The sequence below is a fragment of the Dama dama genome, chromosome 22, assembly GCF_033118175.1.
Source record: "Dama dama isolate Ldn47 chromosome 22, ASM3311817v1, whole genome shotgun sequence".
Taxonomy (NCBI): Eukaryota; Metazoa; Chordata; class Mammalia; order Artiodactyla; family Cervidae; genus Dama; species Dama dama.
In genome coordinates, this window is record NC_083702.1 from 28,120,482 (window position 1) to 28,138,978 (window position 18,497).

General features: G+C 38.3%; 1 protein-coding gene across 1 annotated transcript in view; it reads left to right on the top strand.

Moving 5' to 3' along the window:
- The window catches only part of PIK3C2G (phosphatidylinositol-4-phosphate 3-kinase catalytic subunit type 2 gamma), a 410,590-nt gene that overhangs the window by 294,953 nt on the left and 97,140 nt on the right, over nt 1-18,497 (top strand). The window contains exons 25-26 of the mRNA XM_061124127.1: nt 4,444-4,600; nt 13,786-13,895. Of these exons, the coding sequence (XP_060980110.1) occupies nt 4,444-4,600; nt 13,786-13,895 (267 nt within the window). The remainder of the gene's footprint in view (nt 1-4,443; nt 4,601-13,785; nt 13,896-18,497) is intronic.

An 18,497-nucleotide genomic window follows, 5' to 3' on the forward strand; every position in this document is an offset into this window, starting at 1 on the left:
CCCGATTTGGAAACAGTCTGTTGTTCCATGTCCAGTTCTAACTGTTGCTTCTAGACTTGCATACAGATTTCTTAGGAGGCAGGTCAGGTGGTCTGGTATTCCCACTCCAAAAATTTTCCACAGTTTGTTGTGATCCACACAGTCAAAGGCTTTGGTGTAGTCAATAAGACAGAAGTAGATGTTTTTCTGGAACTCTCTTGCTTTTTCGATGATCCAACAGATATTGGCAATTTGATCTCTGGTTCCTCTACCTTTCCTAAAACCAGCTTGAACACCTGGAAGTCCACGGTTCACATACTATTGAAGACTGGCTTGGAGAATTTTGAGCATTACTTTACTAGCGTGTGAGATGAGTGCAATTGTGTGGTAATTTGAGCATTCTTTGGCATTTCCTTTCTTTGGGGTTGGAATGAAAACACCTTTTCTAGTCCTCTGGCCACTGCTGAGTTTTCCAAATTTGCTGACATATTGAGTGCAGCACTTTCACAGCATCATCTTTCAGGATTTGAAATAGCTCAAGTGGAATTCTATCACCTCCACCAGCTTTATTCATAGTGCTGCTTCCTAAGGCCCACTTGACTTCACATTCCAGGATGTCTGGCTCTAGGTGAGTGATCACACCATCATGGTTATCTGGGTCTTGAAGATCTTTTTTGTACCGTTCTTCTGTGTATTCTTGCCACCTCTTCTTAATATCTTCTGCTTCTGTCAGGTTCATACCATTTCTGTCCTTTAGTGTGCCCATCTTTGCATGAAATGTTCCCTTGGTATCTCCAATTTTCTTGAAGAGATCTCTAGTCTTTCCCATTCTATTATTTTCCTCTATTTATTTGCATTGAATGCTGAGGAAGGCTTTCTTATCTCTCCTTGCTACTCTTTGGCACCCTGCATTCAAATAGGTATATCTTTCCTTTTCTCCTACACCTTTCACATTTTTTCTTTTCTCAGCTATTTATAAGGCCTCCTAGGAAAACCATTTTGCCTTTTTGCATTTCTTTTTCTTGCGCATGGTCTTGATCACTGCCTCCTGTACAATGTCATGAACCTCCATCCATAGTTCTTCAGGCACTCTGTCTATCAGATCTAATCCCTTGAATCTGTTTGTCACTTCCACTGTATAATCATAAAGGATATTATTTAGGTCATACCTGAATGGTCTAGTGGTTTTCCCTACTTTCTTCAATTTCAGTCTGAATTTGGCAATAAGGAGTTCATGATCTGAGCCACAGTCAGCTCCCGGTCTTGTTTTTGCTGAGTGTGTAGAGCTTCTCCATCTTTGGCTGCAAATAATATAATCAATCTGATTTCAGTATTGACCATCTGGTGATGTCCATATGTAGTCTTCTCTTGTGTTGTTGGAAGAGGGTGTTTGCTATGACCAGTGCGTTCTCTTGGCAAAACTCTATTACCCTTTGCCCTACTTCATTCTGTACTCCAAGGCCAAATTTGCCTGTTACCCCAGGTGTTTCTTGACTTCCTACTTTTGCATTCCAGTCCCCTATAATGAAAAGGACATCTTTTTCAGGTGTTAGTTCTAGGAGGTCTTGTAGGTCTTCATAGAACTGTTCAACTTCAGCTTCCTCAGCGTTACTGGTCAGGACATGGACTTGGATTACCGTGATATTGAATAGTTTGCCTTGGAAACAGATCATTCTGTCATTTTTGAGATTGCATCCAAGTGCTGCATTTTGGACTCTTTTGTTGACTATGATGGCTACTTCATTTCTTTTAAGGGATTCTTGCCCACAGTAGTAGATATAATGGTCATCTGAGTTAAATTCACCCATTCCAGTCCCTCTTAGTTCGCTGATTCCTAGAATATCGACATTCACTCTTGCCATCTCCTGTTTCACCACTTTCAATTTGCCTTGATTCATGGACCTAACATTCCAGGTTCCTATGCAATTTTGCTCTTTACAGCATCGGACGTTGCTTCTATCACCAGTCACATCCACAACTGGGTGTTGTTTTTGCTTTGGCTCCGTCCCTTCAGTCATTCTGGAGATATTTTCCACTGACCTTCAGTAGCATATTGGGCACCTACCTACTTGGGGAGTTCATCTTTCAGTTCACTTTCAGTTCTCTCTTTTAGTTTATATATTTTCTCTAATTTGTATATTTTTTTTACATATTTGAAATAGATTATCACATGAACTTAAACATAACTAAAAATTTTTCCAAGAGAAATCAATTTGGTCAGACATATTTTTCCTTGTCAAAGAGAAAAGCATATCTATCACACTAAAAAAGAAAATTTCAGGAAGTTGTAAAGTTTGAGACCCTTTCAAAAGTTTTTCAAAAACTTCACTCAATATAGCAAATATACTATAGAGAATAAGAAAAAGAATTAGAAGACTTTTATATATAAAATTAAGCTTTTTTCCAATTATAGAAATCTAAGATATTGCTAAAACTCACTAAAATGTTACCTGTAGTGATGACCCCATGGTTGAATGATTTATAAAAAATGCTACCAAATTCAAATGTCCACTTAAGGACATGCAGCCAAAGAGATCACATGGAGAAGCTGGAAGTAAACTAAACATTAAAGGATAGGTGGGCTCTCACAGATGGAATTTTTGAAGAGAAAGAGAGATTTAGCTATGACTAGGTTCAGCTCCAAGAATAATTTTATTAGTTTGGAGACTAAGAACAGTATTTAAAATTATTGAGTGTTTACTATATGCCAGGCTATATTTTAAGTACTTTTACTCATTTAATCCTCTCAACTATTCAAGGAGTCAAGTGCTCTTATTCCCATTTTACAGAGGAAGAGATTGAGACACCAGAGGCCAAGTGACTTGTTCAGGGTACTAGTAAGTGGTTGAATGTGACTGGAAGCCTAGCTGGCAAGGCTACAGTCTGTGCCTTCTGCATGAACCTCTTATAGCCATTCACAAATGTATAGCTCTGTCTGTGTCGGGCCTTTGTGTATATGTTCTTAGTCCTCACAGCAATTCTAAGAGCTAGGTATTGTTCAGTCATCAAGTCATGTCCAATTTTTCATGACCCCATACTAACAGTGTCTGGTCATATTTCCTCCTTTCTGACCAATATTTTTATTACACTTAGTATAAAATGAAACATAGCTACCTCTTTTTCCCTTACTAAGCATATCACAATGAATTGGTAACATCTGTTTCTTTCACAGATTACCTTCTGAAAGAATTTGTCATGCATATCTCAGCTTTTTTTTTTTCTTAACTATAGTTGACTTACAATATCATCATTCATTTCAGCTATAGAACAGTGATTCAATATTTTTATGCATTACAAAATGATCAACACAGTAAGTCCAGTTACCATCTGTGTCCATACAAAGTTATTACAGCATTATTGACTATATTCCCTATGCTGTATATTACATCCCTATGACTTATTTATTTTATAACAAGAAGTTTCTAACTCTTAGTCTCCTCCACCTATTTCACTAATTCCTCCATCTCCCTCCCCTCTGGCAACCCCAGTTTGTTCTCTGATTCTATGAGTCTGTTTATGTTTTGTTGTGTTAGATTTTTAGAATCTACATGTGAATGAAATCATATAGTATGTGTCTTTCTCTGACTCATTTCATTTAGGATGATGCCTTCTAGATCCATCCATGTTGTTTAAAATGGCAAGATTTCATTCTTCTTTATGGCTGAATAACATTTCTTTATATATATATATCATAAAAATATATATATTTATATATACATATATGTGTGTGTGTGTGTGTGTGTGTATGTCACATCTTCTTTATCCATTTGTATATTGATGGACACTTAGGTTGCTTCCATATCTTGGCTGTTGTAAATAATGCTCCTCAATTTGCTGAAAGTGAAAGAAAGTGTTAGTCACTCAGTCTTCCCAAAGACTGTAGCCCTCCAGGCTCCTCTGTCCATGGAATTTTCCAGTCAAGAATACTGAAGTGGGTTGCCATTCCCTTCTCCAGAGTATCTTCCTGATCCAGGGATTGAACCTGAGTCTGTCTCATTGCAGGCAGATTCTTTACCATTTGAGCCATCAGGGAAGACCATCAAAAAAAAGAAAAAGTACCATGAGGTTAAAAATATGATGTGTTCTATGATTTCATACTTTAGCAATAAATATATTTTCTATAAAATCACATTCCCTATATTAACTTTAGTGGATAATAGTCACATCAAAAATAACTTGAAATTACTATTTGAGACAGTATAGGTCAACTTTGTAAAATAACTTGCCCTTCCTTCTCTGTTACAGCTCAGTTACATTATTCAAAGCCTATAATTAGCAAGTTTCTCTAACCATCCTACAATGGAGGTTCATCCATTAGAGTGGAGAGAAAAATAACAAAAAATTTCAAACGGAAATAAGTTGTTGTAACTGCCTAATTTGACTCTTCCAACCATTTCTCTTCCTGTTTATGGTTGTTCTTGCTTTTCTTTTTCTTTTCTTTTTCCTTTTTTTTTTTGCCTATAGGGACCGAGCCCCTTTTATTTTTACTTCAGAGATGGAGTACTTTATTACAGAGGGTGGGAAAAACCCACAGCATTTCCAAGATTTTGTGGAGCTTTGCTGTCGAGCTTATAATATTGTCAGAAGACACAGTCGGCTGCTTTTGAACCTGCTAGAAATGGTAAGTCCCTTGGGGAATTAATAGAAATAATAAGCTTCACTTTTTTCTCTCTTTCAGTCGTCTGTCTTTGCTAATAGTTTGGAGTTCCCCAAAGAGCTATTCAAAATGGAATGGAATGAACAAACTAAAAGTACCATTGTACAGCTTACCAATACATTTCTTAATAATTCATAACATTAGTTCACAGTCATTGTCTCAAACCTTTCTCTTCACAATAATACTGATATATTCAGGGGTTATCTCAGTATATTTTGATTAAAGATCAAGGACAGTAATTTAGAATATTATATCAGTTGCATAGTACTTTAGGATTTTTTCAAAAGTATTTTAAAAATATTATCTCATTTTCACATTATGGCAACCCAGTGATGTAGAACAAGCAAGGATTTTTCCTGGTTTCCCTCCCAGTCCCTTTCATCACTTGCTTATTTTCCAGATGAAGAAACTGAGAGTCAAAAATGTAAGATGACTTGCTAGCAACTCAACTCTAGAATAGCACATTTGAGTCTATGCATCATAGTCCTGGGTGTTCTCTGTTGACCAACAGAGGAATTTTTAATGTTTCATCCCACTGTCCAGTGGACCAACCAAATGTCAGGGTGAGAGGAGAGGGATCTGATAAAAATATCTCCTGGAAAGGAAATGTGGTGATTCCTATGGGCACATGCATACACACTAATAACTGCAGCAAATTGTAGGAGATCCGTACATCTTTTGTAAATGAGCATGGTGTTGGAATCAGTACAATCATCAAAAATAATTGGTTTAGGGTGAGCTGTATGGAGAGAGTAACATGGAAACTTACATTACCATGTGTAAAATAGATAGCCAACGGGAATTTGCCGTATGTTTCAGGAAACTCAAACAGGGCTCTGTATCAACCTAGAGGAGTGGGATGGGGAGGGAGATGGGAGAAAGTTTCAGAAGGGAGGGGATATATGTATACCTGTGACTGATTCATGTTGAGGTTTGGCAGAAAGCAACAAAATTCTGTAAAGCAATTATCTTTCAATTCAGTTCAGTTCAGTTCAGTCACTCAGTCGTGTCTGACTCTGCAACTCTACGGACTGCAGCACACCAGGCTTCCCTGTCCATCACCAACTCCCGGAACTCACTCAAACTCATGTCCATTGAGTTGGTGATGCCATTCAACCATCTCATCCTCTGTCATCCCCTTCTCCTCCCGCCTTCAATTTTTCCCAGCATCCGGGTCTTTCCTAATGAATTGGCTCTTTGCATCAGGTGGCCAAAGTATTGGAGCTTCAGCTTCAGCATCAGTCGTTCCAATGTATATTCAGGACTGATTTCCTTTAGAATTAACTGGTTGGATCTCCTTGCAGTCCAGGGGACTCTCAAGAGTCTTCTCCAACACCGCAGTTCAAAAGCATCAGTTCTTCGGTGCTCAGCTTTCTTTATAGTCCAACTCTCATAGCCATACATGACTACTGGAAAAACCATAGCTTTGACCAAATGGACATTTGTTGGTAAAATAATGTCTCTGCTTTTTAATAAGCTGCCAAGGTTGGTCATAGTTTTTCTTCCAAGGAGCAAGCGTCTTTTAATTTCATGGCTGCAGTCACCCTCTGCAGTGATTTTGGAGCCCCAAAAAAGAAAGTATCTTACCGTTTCCATTGTTTCCCCATCCTTCAATTAAAAATAAATAAACTAAAAAAAACTGGTTTAGAACCATCAGATGACAGTTCTATTAGATGTTGTTAAGGGTAGGTTTGAATTCTAAGTTGGCCTCTTACTGGCTATATTCCTCAGCATGTGTTACTCACTCCAGTTGGACTCTTGTTTCTTCATCTATTAAATAAAGGTAGTAGCATCTACCTTGTAGGACTGATTAATAAATGACCTAATGCTGAACACTTTGCATGAGCATTTATGCTAAGTGCCTTATGTGTACTAATTGATTTACATTTTGTAATAGCCCTATTAGATAATTAATATAAACAGCACAGTACCTGTCCTATAGTAGGATCCAGTTATTACACTAGATCCTTGTTAACCTATTAGAGCATTGCCCATACAGTATCCCCTAATCACTTGGTTATTTAAATTTAATTACCATGGAATAAAATTTAAAATTCAGCTCCTTAGTCTCACTAACCACATTTCACTCAAAATGTCACATTTCACTCACCAGCCACATCTAGCTAGTGGTACCATATTGGGCAGCACAAATATAAAACATTTCCATCATAGCAGAAAAGTTCTATTGCATAGTATTAAATAAATGTTGACCTTCTTGCACTGAAGATTGGCTTTTGATTCTTGTTTCACTTTTCAAACAACATATGGACCTTACTTCTTTCCTTTCTGTCTTGAAAATATGGATTTCTAAATATTCTATAAACATGTAGTCCTCCATATAGAAAGACACTTTGGTTACTTCACATGTAAACTGGATATATATGGTTCTGTCCATCTCCAGAGTCAAACTGACTTTCCAGTAATAGCCAGTGATTCATACTGGTAGAATTTTATTCTATCTCCCAATTCTATTAGGCCATATTACAATCATGAGATGGTTTATAGTTCATTGTATTCAAGCCACAGGTAAAACTCTACAAGGACTGAGTCTATGACCTTGACTCCATTTCATAGTAAATATCCAGATGATATCAACATTTGCACTCTAATGGGGTCTAACTCATGAATCCATAAACTTTTGAGTACTTACTATATGCCAGAAACTGTGGAGAATACATTAACATATGAGATCTTGTCAGTCTTAAAATTTTCAATTTAATAAGGAGGACAAAATTCATGTACACAAGCAAATTAGGTACCCAGTGATTCTAAATGTCTAAAATGCTGTAAGTAACTGACTACTAAGACTGAGTACCATATTCTAACAACTGCTTCCACCAGTCACAGACATTTCAAAAATAAACCCAAAGCAGAAAAGGACAAATATCATTTTATACTGTTTCTCAGATGACAGTAAAATTATGCTGAATGACAAGCATGTTAAAATAATGTGAAAGAACAGCTTTTGAAGAAAAAAAAATTCTAAAAGGTCTTGGTGGACTTTTTTCTTTTGTTTAATAAACATTTCCACTTACCTTAAAATAAAACTTTTAGCATGTGAGTCATATATATTAAATAGTCATTAAAGAGTAATACAATGTTATTTCATCTAAAGAAGTAAATATGTGATATTTTATTCAAGTAGTCAAATAATTTTTCATAAAATAACATTAAAATCAGACATTGAAAGATTCTGGTAAGTAGTATTTGCAAAAAAATTCCCTGTTTTAATTATTCAAGTGTGACTTTTAGGCTAAGGAAGAAAAGTTGGCAGTGAATGATACTAATTCAAATTAATTTTATAATCTTAGATTTAGACTTTTACAGAAATTGAAACAGAGATCAGATGCAATTTGGGCCAATTAGTGTGTGCATGCGTGCTCAGTCATGTTTGACTCTGCAGCCCCATGGATCGTAGCCCTGGTGCCAGGCTCCTGTGTTCATGGAATTTGACAGGGATGAATACTGGAGTGGGTTTCCATTTCCTGCTCCAGGGGATCTTCCTGACCTAGGTATCAAACCCACGTCTTCTGCATTGGCAGGCTGATTCTTTACCACTGAGCCCCACCTGGGAAACGGACCAATTAGACAAATGAAGGTTGTTGTTATTTAGTCACTAAGTCATCTCTGGCTCTTTTGTGACCCCACACCCATGTATAAAACAACAATGTTATATCTCTGTTTCTGATTACTTACCTCTTGATTCCCTGCTCTTCACATTTCTTTCTTATGGGGTTCTGTAGATAAACAAAGCATCAGTAAAGGTTTCAAGACCATGTCTTCTCTGGTAGAGCTTCTTATAAAATAAAGACCAAATTTAAATGTACAGAAGATTGTTTTACAGCATTTAGTTATGTATTCTATCACTCCACAAATATTTGATGAATATTGGCTGCATCTATGTCACTGTGCTAGGCCCTGGAGATATATCTGAAAGGGATGAACAGAATTTCTGTCGCCATGGAGTTTATAGTCTATTGGAAAAAGAAGTATCCATTGTCAGAAGAACTGCAGTACCAGTGCCAAGCTCGGGGTTTTTTGTTTGTTGTTTAAGTGTAGTGTAGTTGATTAACAATGTTGTATTAATTTCTTCTGTACAGAAAAGTTAATCAGCTATCTATATACATATATACACTCTGCTGACATTTTTAGGGGGGCGTCCCTGGTGGTTCAATTGGTAAAGAATGTTCCTGCAATGTGTGTGACTGGAGTTCGATCCCTGGGTCACGAAGATCCCTGGAGAAGGGAATGGAACTCACTCCAGTATTCTTGCCTGGAGAATCTCATGGAAAGAGGAACCTAGTGAGCTGCAGTCCATGGGGTCGCGACTAACACTGACTTTTCACTCTTTTTTGGATTTCCTTCCCATCAAGGTCACCACAGATTATTGAGTAGAGTTCCCTTTGCTATACAGTACATTCTTATTAGTTACCTATTTTATATATAGTAGTCTGTATATCAGAGAAGGTGATGGCAACCCACTCCAGTACTCTTGCCTGGAAAATCCCATGGACAGAGGAGCCTGGTAGCCTGCAGTCCATGAGGTCACGGAGAGTCGGACATGACTGAGCGACTTCACTTTCACTTTTCACTTTCATGCATTGGAGAAGGAAATGGCAACCCACTCCAGTGTTCTTACTTGGAGAATCCCAGCGATGGCGGAGCTTGGTGAAATGCCGTCTATGGGGTCCCACAGAGTTGGATATGACTGAAGCGATTTAGCAGCAGCAGCAGCAGTATGTATATATCAATCCCATTCTCTTTACCCCAAGCTATTTTTCTTTTCCATTCCAATTCTGGCCTACACATGGACTCCTTTTGGATTATTTTCTACCTCTGTGTGTAATCTATATTTCCCTCAACTCTCCCTCAAATGACTTCTTCTGTGTTAACTTGCTCAAAAAGAACTTAATCTACTGTGCCATAACCTAGTTACCACTTGAGAAGTACTTGACATGGGTCATAAATTCTGCCCTCCATGAATGGCCAATAACAAAGGATTATGAGACACAAACATTTGGTGTCTGCTGTGGAGTTCACTGCTCATCGTTGTAGAGAACAGTCCATTTCCAGATATCCACAGTCATTTTTGTTTACTCCTGGGAAAAGCTGGGGAAAAATAATCCATGAAATTCCCATCTTGCTTAAAAGCAAAACATCTGTAGAGACCCAAGAGTGTTGCTGGCTGAATTCACTAACATAAAAGCCTGTATTTCATCAGCTTTTCTCTTATTAAAAAATCAATAGCAGTCATTATGGAAGGCTCCCAAAGAACATAGGGACCATTCACCCAGTTTAAAATGTTTATCACACCCATTTTTATATCCAATATTTCCCCACAGAAATCTTTCTAACTTCTCTACGTGGTGGCAATGAGTGTCTGCTTTCTGAAGCATGACTATCAAGATAGATTTGGACTCAGTAGTTGAAAAACAGAATTAAAAAAAAATTTTAATGTTCCCATGTTTTAAGAAGAAACTTATCTGTTTATCTGTACCAGCCACCCTTTCTCTTTCTTATTGCCCCAATTAAGGTTATTGTTGGTGATTTAGTCACTAAGTCGTGTCCAATTCATGTGTCCTCATGAACTTTAGCCTTGCCAGGTTCTTCTTTCCGTGGAATTTCCCAGGCAAGAATACTGGAGTGGGTTGCCATTTCCTGCTCCAGGGGATCTTCCCAACCCTGGGATCTAACCCACATCTTCTGCACTGTAGGCAGATTCTTTACCACTGAGCCCACCGGGGAAGCCCAACTAAAGTTTTGACCCATGTAATCTAAGCTGGCAGGCACTGGAATCACATCTCTGTGGGTCAGTGAACAGACCTGGCTAAGTGAACCCAAGTTTGAGACCGTCCTTACTCTCATGTGCAGAGTTGCAACACTAAAAGCCCTCTTTCTAAGGAATGAATCCCATCAACAAGGGCAAAGTTAGCACTTGCTTCCTTTAATCAGCCACATGAAAGGGAGAGAATTTGGATCTGAAGCCATCTGCAGTTGGCAGACCACTGGTGTGGTCTGTGTGTGTATGTGTGCATGTGTAGGAAGGGGTAAGTATAAAGTCTGTTTCCCAAGGAAATGTTTGACAGAGTCCTAAAGGAGCATGTGTGAATTCAGAATATTCAGAGAAACTAGAAAGGAATTCAGATCTAGGTGTTCATAGCAAGCAGACAGTCATAGTGTGTTAAAGGGGGACACTGTCACAATAAGTGCACATATGTCTCTGGAATTCTTAAGTACAGAACTGATAGAACCTAATCTAGGCTTTAGTTGCCCTTGGCAATGTATCTCCCTATGGTTGATTTTAAGTTTATTAGTTGGGACTGAAGTTCTATCTGTAGGTTTTCAATGCCTCACAGGGTTTTTATTCACTCATGCATTCATTAATTCAGACATTCATTAAGTTCTAACTACAAAGCACCATGTTAAGCAATATAGACAATTCAACGTGGACTAAAAACTTAATTTTTATTCTCAAAGAACTTAAGATCTAATGTGAAAAACTTACACTCAAATAAAATGTAGCTAAATCTAAGAAGCAATAAGTTCTTTGAAAGAGTTGTAACCAAAATAGGATTACTGTACAAAGAAAACAAATTATGAAATCTTAGCAAGGGCACCTGTGGTGCTTTCAAGGAGGAAGAAGTATTTGAGATGAGCCTTCAAAAAGAATTTCAATAGACAAGGGAAGAGAGGAAAGGAAGCCTGACTGAAAGAAAATCATAAGTATGTGTGAAGGCTTAAAGACCGTGGGCATATCATGTGTTAGAAACGGAGGTGATCAAGTGCACCCAGTCTGTGGCACAGATGGAGGCCTGTGTAGATAGTAAGGTTGAAGTGTTATATCACAGTTAGATTAAGAAAGTCATTTATGACCAGGATGAAAATTTTGGATTTATATAGCCACCTGAGATCCTAGAAAAATTTCTTTGTTTTTGATGAAGGAAGTACCATCATACTAAAATCCATGTAGCTTGGATTTTAGACAGATAACTTAGAAATTATGTAATTAGAGAGATAAGTATTGAAGAGCCAGGAGAAAAAACTATTCAAGTTATCTAAGCAAATGAAGATGGGGAGCTGGGCTGGAACAATAATTGCAATGGAAGACTGTCATTGGGAATCAGGAAGAAGAGAAACTCAAATAAGATATGAATTTCTTGTTACTATGGGCTTCCCTTGTGTCTCAGACAGTAAAGAATCTGCCTGTAATGTGGGAGACCTGGGTTTGAGCCCTGGGTCAGGAAGATCCCCTGGAGAGGGAAATGGCTTCCCACTCCAGGATTCTTTCCTGGAGAATGCCATGGACAGAGGAACCCAATCGCAAAGAGACTCGAATGAGTGACTAACATGTTCACTTCTTGTTATTTGGATAATAGTGGCAGTGAGATATGAAATAAGAAACAGGAGGAAGAGTTTATAGGAGAAGAAAATTTGCTTAACTTTAGATATCATGAATGTAAGATGCTGGATCAGCCACGGGGAAAGATAGCTAACAACTTCCCAGGACAACCTAATCCATTCCCATGGTTTCAATTACTATCTGTATGCTAATAACCCCCAAATCTGTATTTATGCTTTAAGCCCAACCAGTCCACCAAATATATCCAGTCAACCCACCTAGTTTTCTCAATTCTATCCCCTAGGTATATTTAAACTCTAGTAACTTTTCTTCATTCCTCCACAGTCTCCGATCTAGCCTCTTATTTGGTCCCACTTTATTTTTCACATGTAACCATGATGATCTTTCTCAAACACAATTCATTCTTTTTATGCTCATATATAAACATGAAAGGAGCTTTCCTTGCCTTTAGGATAAAGTACAGAATATTTCCTATTGCTAAAACATCCCACATTCCTTGCCTTTTCAGCCCCATCTCTTGTCACTCACCCACAGGATAACCAATGTTCCTGAAATCTATCTTGGATCTCTATCTGTGAACAAATGGAAGACATCTTGCTCTCCTCTGTCCATCTATTTATGCTGGTCCCTCAGCCTGTGTGGAAAGAGTAGGAAGGGAAAATAGCTTCAAATCCATTTTTTTTTCACTTGAATTTCATCAAGTCAGTCACAACTTCAGCCATCCTCCATAGCCACACTCTGTTTATTCTTTTTTAAGATTTTTATTTTTTGATGAGGACCCTTTTTGAAGTCTTTACTGAATGTGTTACAGTATTGTTCCTGTTTTATGTTTTGGTATTTTGGCCACAAGGCATACGGGATATTATCTTCCTAACCAGGGATCAAACCTGCACCACCTTCATTGGAAGGCAAAGCCTTATCCACTGGACCTTCAGGGAAGTTCCTCAGGCTTTTCTTTATTTTTAGGATCAACCTCGTTGTTCTTAACTTCCCACAACTGTTCTTAACTTCCCTTCCTCTATTCCAGAGCAGGAAGTAATTTATTTTAGTCATGAGATACTGATGACATTCTTTTTTTCTCAGAGCTCACATTTATCTCAAAGATCTATTTTTTTCTAAGCTGTCTGCCTATAACTAAAGAGAATATTACCCCTTCAATCTACACTATAATTTAAACAAAGCATTTTCCCAAAGTTTGGCAAAAAAATACCTGAAACTTGGTATGGTTTAATCTTTGTTTCATTGTTTTAATATTTTTTTAATAAATGCAGTCATCACTTAACTAGAGAAGAATGTGTTCTTATAGTAAGAGTCATTGACTCATGAAAGAACATAAGATTAAAAAGCAAAGGAATGGGGCATAAGATTAAGCAACAGAAAGATGAATTTTTTCTTTCCTTACACACCATTTGATCTGTATGCTTTACTTACATGTTTGGAGGGATTAAGTTTTTCTTCTTAAAAATATGTATTGTGATATAATTTTTGTGTTATAATTTATATGTATAGCTCTTTCTTAATCATTACTAGTTGATTCTCCCAGAACATGTTAGGTATTTTTATATCCACTTTAAAAAGGGGAAAATGGAAATTCAAAGAGGTTAAGAGCCTTTTTCAAGATCATTTAGATTTTAAATCATGGATCCAGAAATTCAGACACTAGAGCTCTTATTATTTCTATTGTCTCTTGCTGAGCATGCCTCTTCTACAGAAGACAAGAATGGAGATTTTATTTACATTTATTGAGATTTTTTTGTTTGTTTTGTTTGTGTGTTTTTGTTTTTCTAAGATGTTACATGCAGGATTGCCCGAGCTAAGTGGAATCCAAGACCTGAAATATGTGTATAATAATCTTCGTCCACAAGATACAGACCTCGAAGCAACAAGTCATTTTACCAAGTAAGACTAGCTGTGAATGTATGCGTATGCATGTATTCTTGTGTACAGACACATCTCACATTTGAGATGATCTTAGGGTGAACAGTCATGGGTATAAAACTGTCATTTCCAAAACAAGCTTGTGTCTTTTACTCCAGGGACAGAAAAGCAGCAATGCAGATTGTCTAGCAGGAGGCCTTAGTCAGCGTTTCTGTAGCAAAAGCTATTGTTCGCTAACCAGCCTCTTCATGTAACACATTACTCAATGAAGAGGTCAGGGAGCTGACAGAAATAAATTGGTTGTTCTACTCGAACTATGTCCTGAAAAACAGTTTGGAAAAAGATTTATGATGAGATATGGACTCACTACTTTCATCTCTAAGACAATACAAATGTTGGAATATTTGGTGACTATCTTCTGTTGTTAATCTAGTTTTTATTAAGCAAGTCTGGGAAAGCGCTAGTGAACAACAAGGTAAGAGTCTGGGCACAATATACTGATTATCAGTTAGATTCAAAATCTGTCAAATGGGTGGTTCATTTTATAATACAAAAATCTCTTGAACTTTAATTTTTGAAAGGATAGCAAAACTGCTAGCAGATTTTAGATGCTCCATAAATGTTAGCCGTAATCATTATCCTAGTAAACATTTTAAGTAGAGAAATACAGTGCTCTTTCCTGTAATTTCTTTTTTTTTTTTTTCTGTAATTTCTTAATATTGAATCTTGTGTGAATATTCACTGAATATTCAGTGAATATTCAGTCACTCTGTCGTGTCCAACTCTTTGCAATCCCATGGACTACATAGCCCACCAGTCTCCTCTGTCCATGAGATTTTCTTGAAAAGAACACTGGAATGGGTTGCCATTTCCTCCTCTAGAGGTTCTTCCCAATCCAGGGATCAAACCTGCATCTCCTGCGTTCCCTACATTGGCAGAGAGATTCTTTCCCACTGAACTACCTGGGAAGCCCAATATTGAATCTTATTTGAGTCTAATTTTTAATCATTGTAATAGTCAACTGGCAATTAGTAAACACAAATTATACTTTTTTAATGGATGTATGCTCTGTCTTGTTAAAGACAACACTACTGATAGTAAAATCTTTCCCACACAGGTATTATTTTTCTCTCCTTTTCCCAGAATGTGTAGTGTAGAATCTGTCTCTATTCCAAGGGATTAGGGGTAGTTCATGGGAATGTATGTCCTAAACACTCAGAGAATTTCACTTTTGCAAGGAATCTCTGTTTCACGAACTTTAATGGATACGCTGCTCTTGTGGTTGAGTGGTAGAAATATGACAGAATATTAGAGCTAGAAGAGCCCTAGCTTCTAAATAAAATAGTTTATTTACTTATTTATTCTGACAATAAATATGCAAATGAGAAAACTGAGATCTAAAGAATTAAGGGCTTGCCCATGATTAAAAGAAGTAGTAAGACATAGAGCTAGGACTAGAGCCCAAAGCTAAGGCTTTGATCCCATGCTCTAGGGTTTTTTTCAGCATTCAACATTGGAAACTATATGATATGATTAAGGAACTCCAGGCAGAGCCCCTGTCAAAAATATACCTTCCTGCTATCTGGTTTGTTTCTGCAATTCTACCATTAGTGATTCTTTAGGTAGGTCTGGTTTTTTGAGTCTTAACCCTGAATATTCATTGGAAGGACTGATGCTGAAGTTGAAGCTCTTATAATTTGGTGACCTAATGTGAAGAGCCAGAGGACTGGAAAAGACCCTGATGTTGGGAAGTATTGAACTCAAGAGAAGAAGGGGACAAATGAGGATGAGATGGTTGGATGGCATCACTGACTCGATGGACATGAGTTTGAGCAAACTCCAGGAGATAGTGAAGGACAGGGAGGACTGTCCTGCTGCAGTCCATGGGGTCACAAAGAGTAGGATACGACTGAGTAACTGAACAACAACAAAAAAGCCCTTTAATAGTAAAATTATCTCTGAAAGAAGCAATGGTTTATATCTACTTGCATGCTAAGTTGCTTCAGTTTTGTCCGACTCTTAGAAACCCTATAGACTGTAGCCCACCTGGCTCCTCTGTCCATGGGATTCTCCAGTCAAGAATACTGGAATGGGTTGCCATGCCCTTCTCTGGGGGATCTTCCAGACCCAGGGCCTGAACCCACATTTCTTATATCTCCAGCATTGGCAGTCGGGTTCTCCACCACTAGTGACATTTCAGTTCAATTCAGTTCAGTCGCTCAGTCGTGTCCAACTCTTTGCGACCCCATGAACTGCAGCACGCTAGGCCTCCCTGTCCATCACCAACTCCCGGAGCCTACCCAAAATTATGTCCATTGAGTCAGTGATGCCATCCAACCGTCTCATCCTCTGTCATCCCCTTCTCCTCCTGCCCTCAATCTTTCCCTGCATCAGGGTCTTTTCAGATGAGTCAGCTCTTTGCATCTGGTGGCCAAAGTATTGGAGTTTCAGCTTCAACATCAGTCCTTCTAATGAACACCCAGGACTGATTTCCTTTAGGATGGACTGGTTGGATCTCCTTGCAGTCAAAGGAACTCTCAAGAGTCTTCTCCAATACCACAGTTCAAAAGCATCAATTCTTCAGTGCTCATCTTTCTTTATGGTCGAACCCTCACATCCATACATGACTGCCAGAAAAACCATAGCCTTGACTAGATGGACCTTTGTTGGCAAAGTAATGTCTCTGCTTTTTAATATGCTGTCTAGGTTAGGTTGGTCATAACTTTCCTTCCAAGGAGCAAGCGTCTTTTAATTTCATGGCTGCAATCACCATCTTCAGTGATTTTGGAGCCCCCCAAAAAATAGGCAGCCACTGTTTCCACTGTTTCCCCATCTATTTGCCATGAAGTTATGGGACTGGAGGCCATGATCTTAGTTTTCTGAGTGTTGAGCTTTAAGCCAACTTTTTCACTCTCCTCTTTAGCTTTCATCAAGAGGCTCTTGAGTTCTTCTTCACTTTCTGCCATAAGGGTGGTGTCATCTGCATATCTGAGGTTATTGATATTTCTCCTGGCATTCTTGATTCCAGCCTGTGCTTCATCCATCCCAGCATGTCTCATGATGTACTCTGCATAGAAGTTAAATAAGCAAGGTGACAATAAACAGCCTTGACGTACTCCTTTCCCTATTTGGAACCAGTCTTTTGTTCCATGTCCTGTTCTTACTATTGCTTCCTACCTGCATACAGGTTTCTCAAGAGGCACGTCAGGTGGTCTGGTATTTCCAACTCTTTCAGAATTTTCCACAGTTTGTTGTGATCCACACAGTCAAAGGGTCTGGCATAGTCAATAAAGCAGAAATAGATGTTTTTCTGGAACTCTCTTGCTTTTTCGATGATCCAACAGATACTGGCAATTTGATCTCTGGTTCCTCTGCCTTTTCTAAATCCAGCTTGAACATCTGGAAGTTCATGGTTCATGTATTGCTGAAGCCTTGCTTGGAGAATTTTCAGCATTACTTTACTAGCATGTGAGATGAGTGCAATTGTGCGGTAGTTTGAGCATTCTTTGGCAATGTCTTTCTTTGGGATTGGAATGAAAACTGACCTTTTCCAGTCCTGTGGCCACTGCTGAGTTTTTCAAATTTGCTGGCATATTGAGTGCAGCACTTTCACAACACCATCTTTTAGGATTTGAAACAGCTCAACTGGAATTCCATCACCTCCACTAGCTTTGTTTGTAGTGATGCTTCCTAAGGCCCACTTGACTTCACATTCCAGGATGTCTGGCTCTAGGTGAGTGATCACACCATCATGATTAACTGAGTCATGAAGATCTTTTTTGTACCGTTCTTCTGTGTATTCTTGCCACCTCTTCTTAATATCTTCTGCTTCTGTTAGGTCCATACCATTTCTGTCCTTTATTATGCCTTCTTTGCATGAAATGTTCCCTTGGTATCTGTAATTTTTTTAAGAGATCTCTAGTCTTTCCCATTCTCTTGTTTTCCTCTATTTCTTTGCATTGATCACTGAGGAAGGCTTTGTTATCTCTCCTTGCTATTCTTTGGAACTCTGCATTCAAATGGGTATATCTTTCCTTTTCTCCTTTGCTTTTCTCTTCTCTTCTTTTCACAGCTATTTGTAAGGTCTCCTCTGACAGCCATTTCGCTTTTTTGCATTTCTTTTTCTTGGGGATGGTCTTGATCCCTGTCTCCTGTACAGTGTCACAAACCTCTGCCCATAGTTCATCAGGCACTCTTTCTATCAGATCTAGTCCCTTAAAACTATTTCTCACTTCCACTGTATAATCATAAGGGATTGATTTAGGTCATACCTGAATGATTTAGTGGTTTTCCCCATTTTCTTCAGATTAAGCCAGAATTTGGCAATAAGGAGTTCACTTCTAAGTGCCCCTTAGAAAACTACAAATATTAGTTGACAATTGACTGTGGCCAAAGACACTAGCTTGAAGACTGGAAGAGGTGTTTCAGATCCTCAGTTTCAAGGATGAGGGACTCTCAAGTTGCCTCCGTTAGTGGGGGCAAGAGACTAATGAGAAATCCCAAGGAAGGACTGGCTAACCGCCTGCCTCAGGAAGAACAGAAGGTCTATCACAGGGCCTGGAAGGTCCTTCCAGATTTATGCTGAGGGCAGCTCTGGGGACCTCATCAATAGGAAATCAGCCT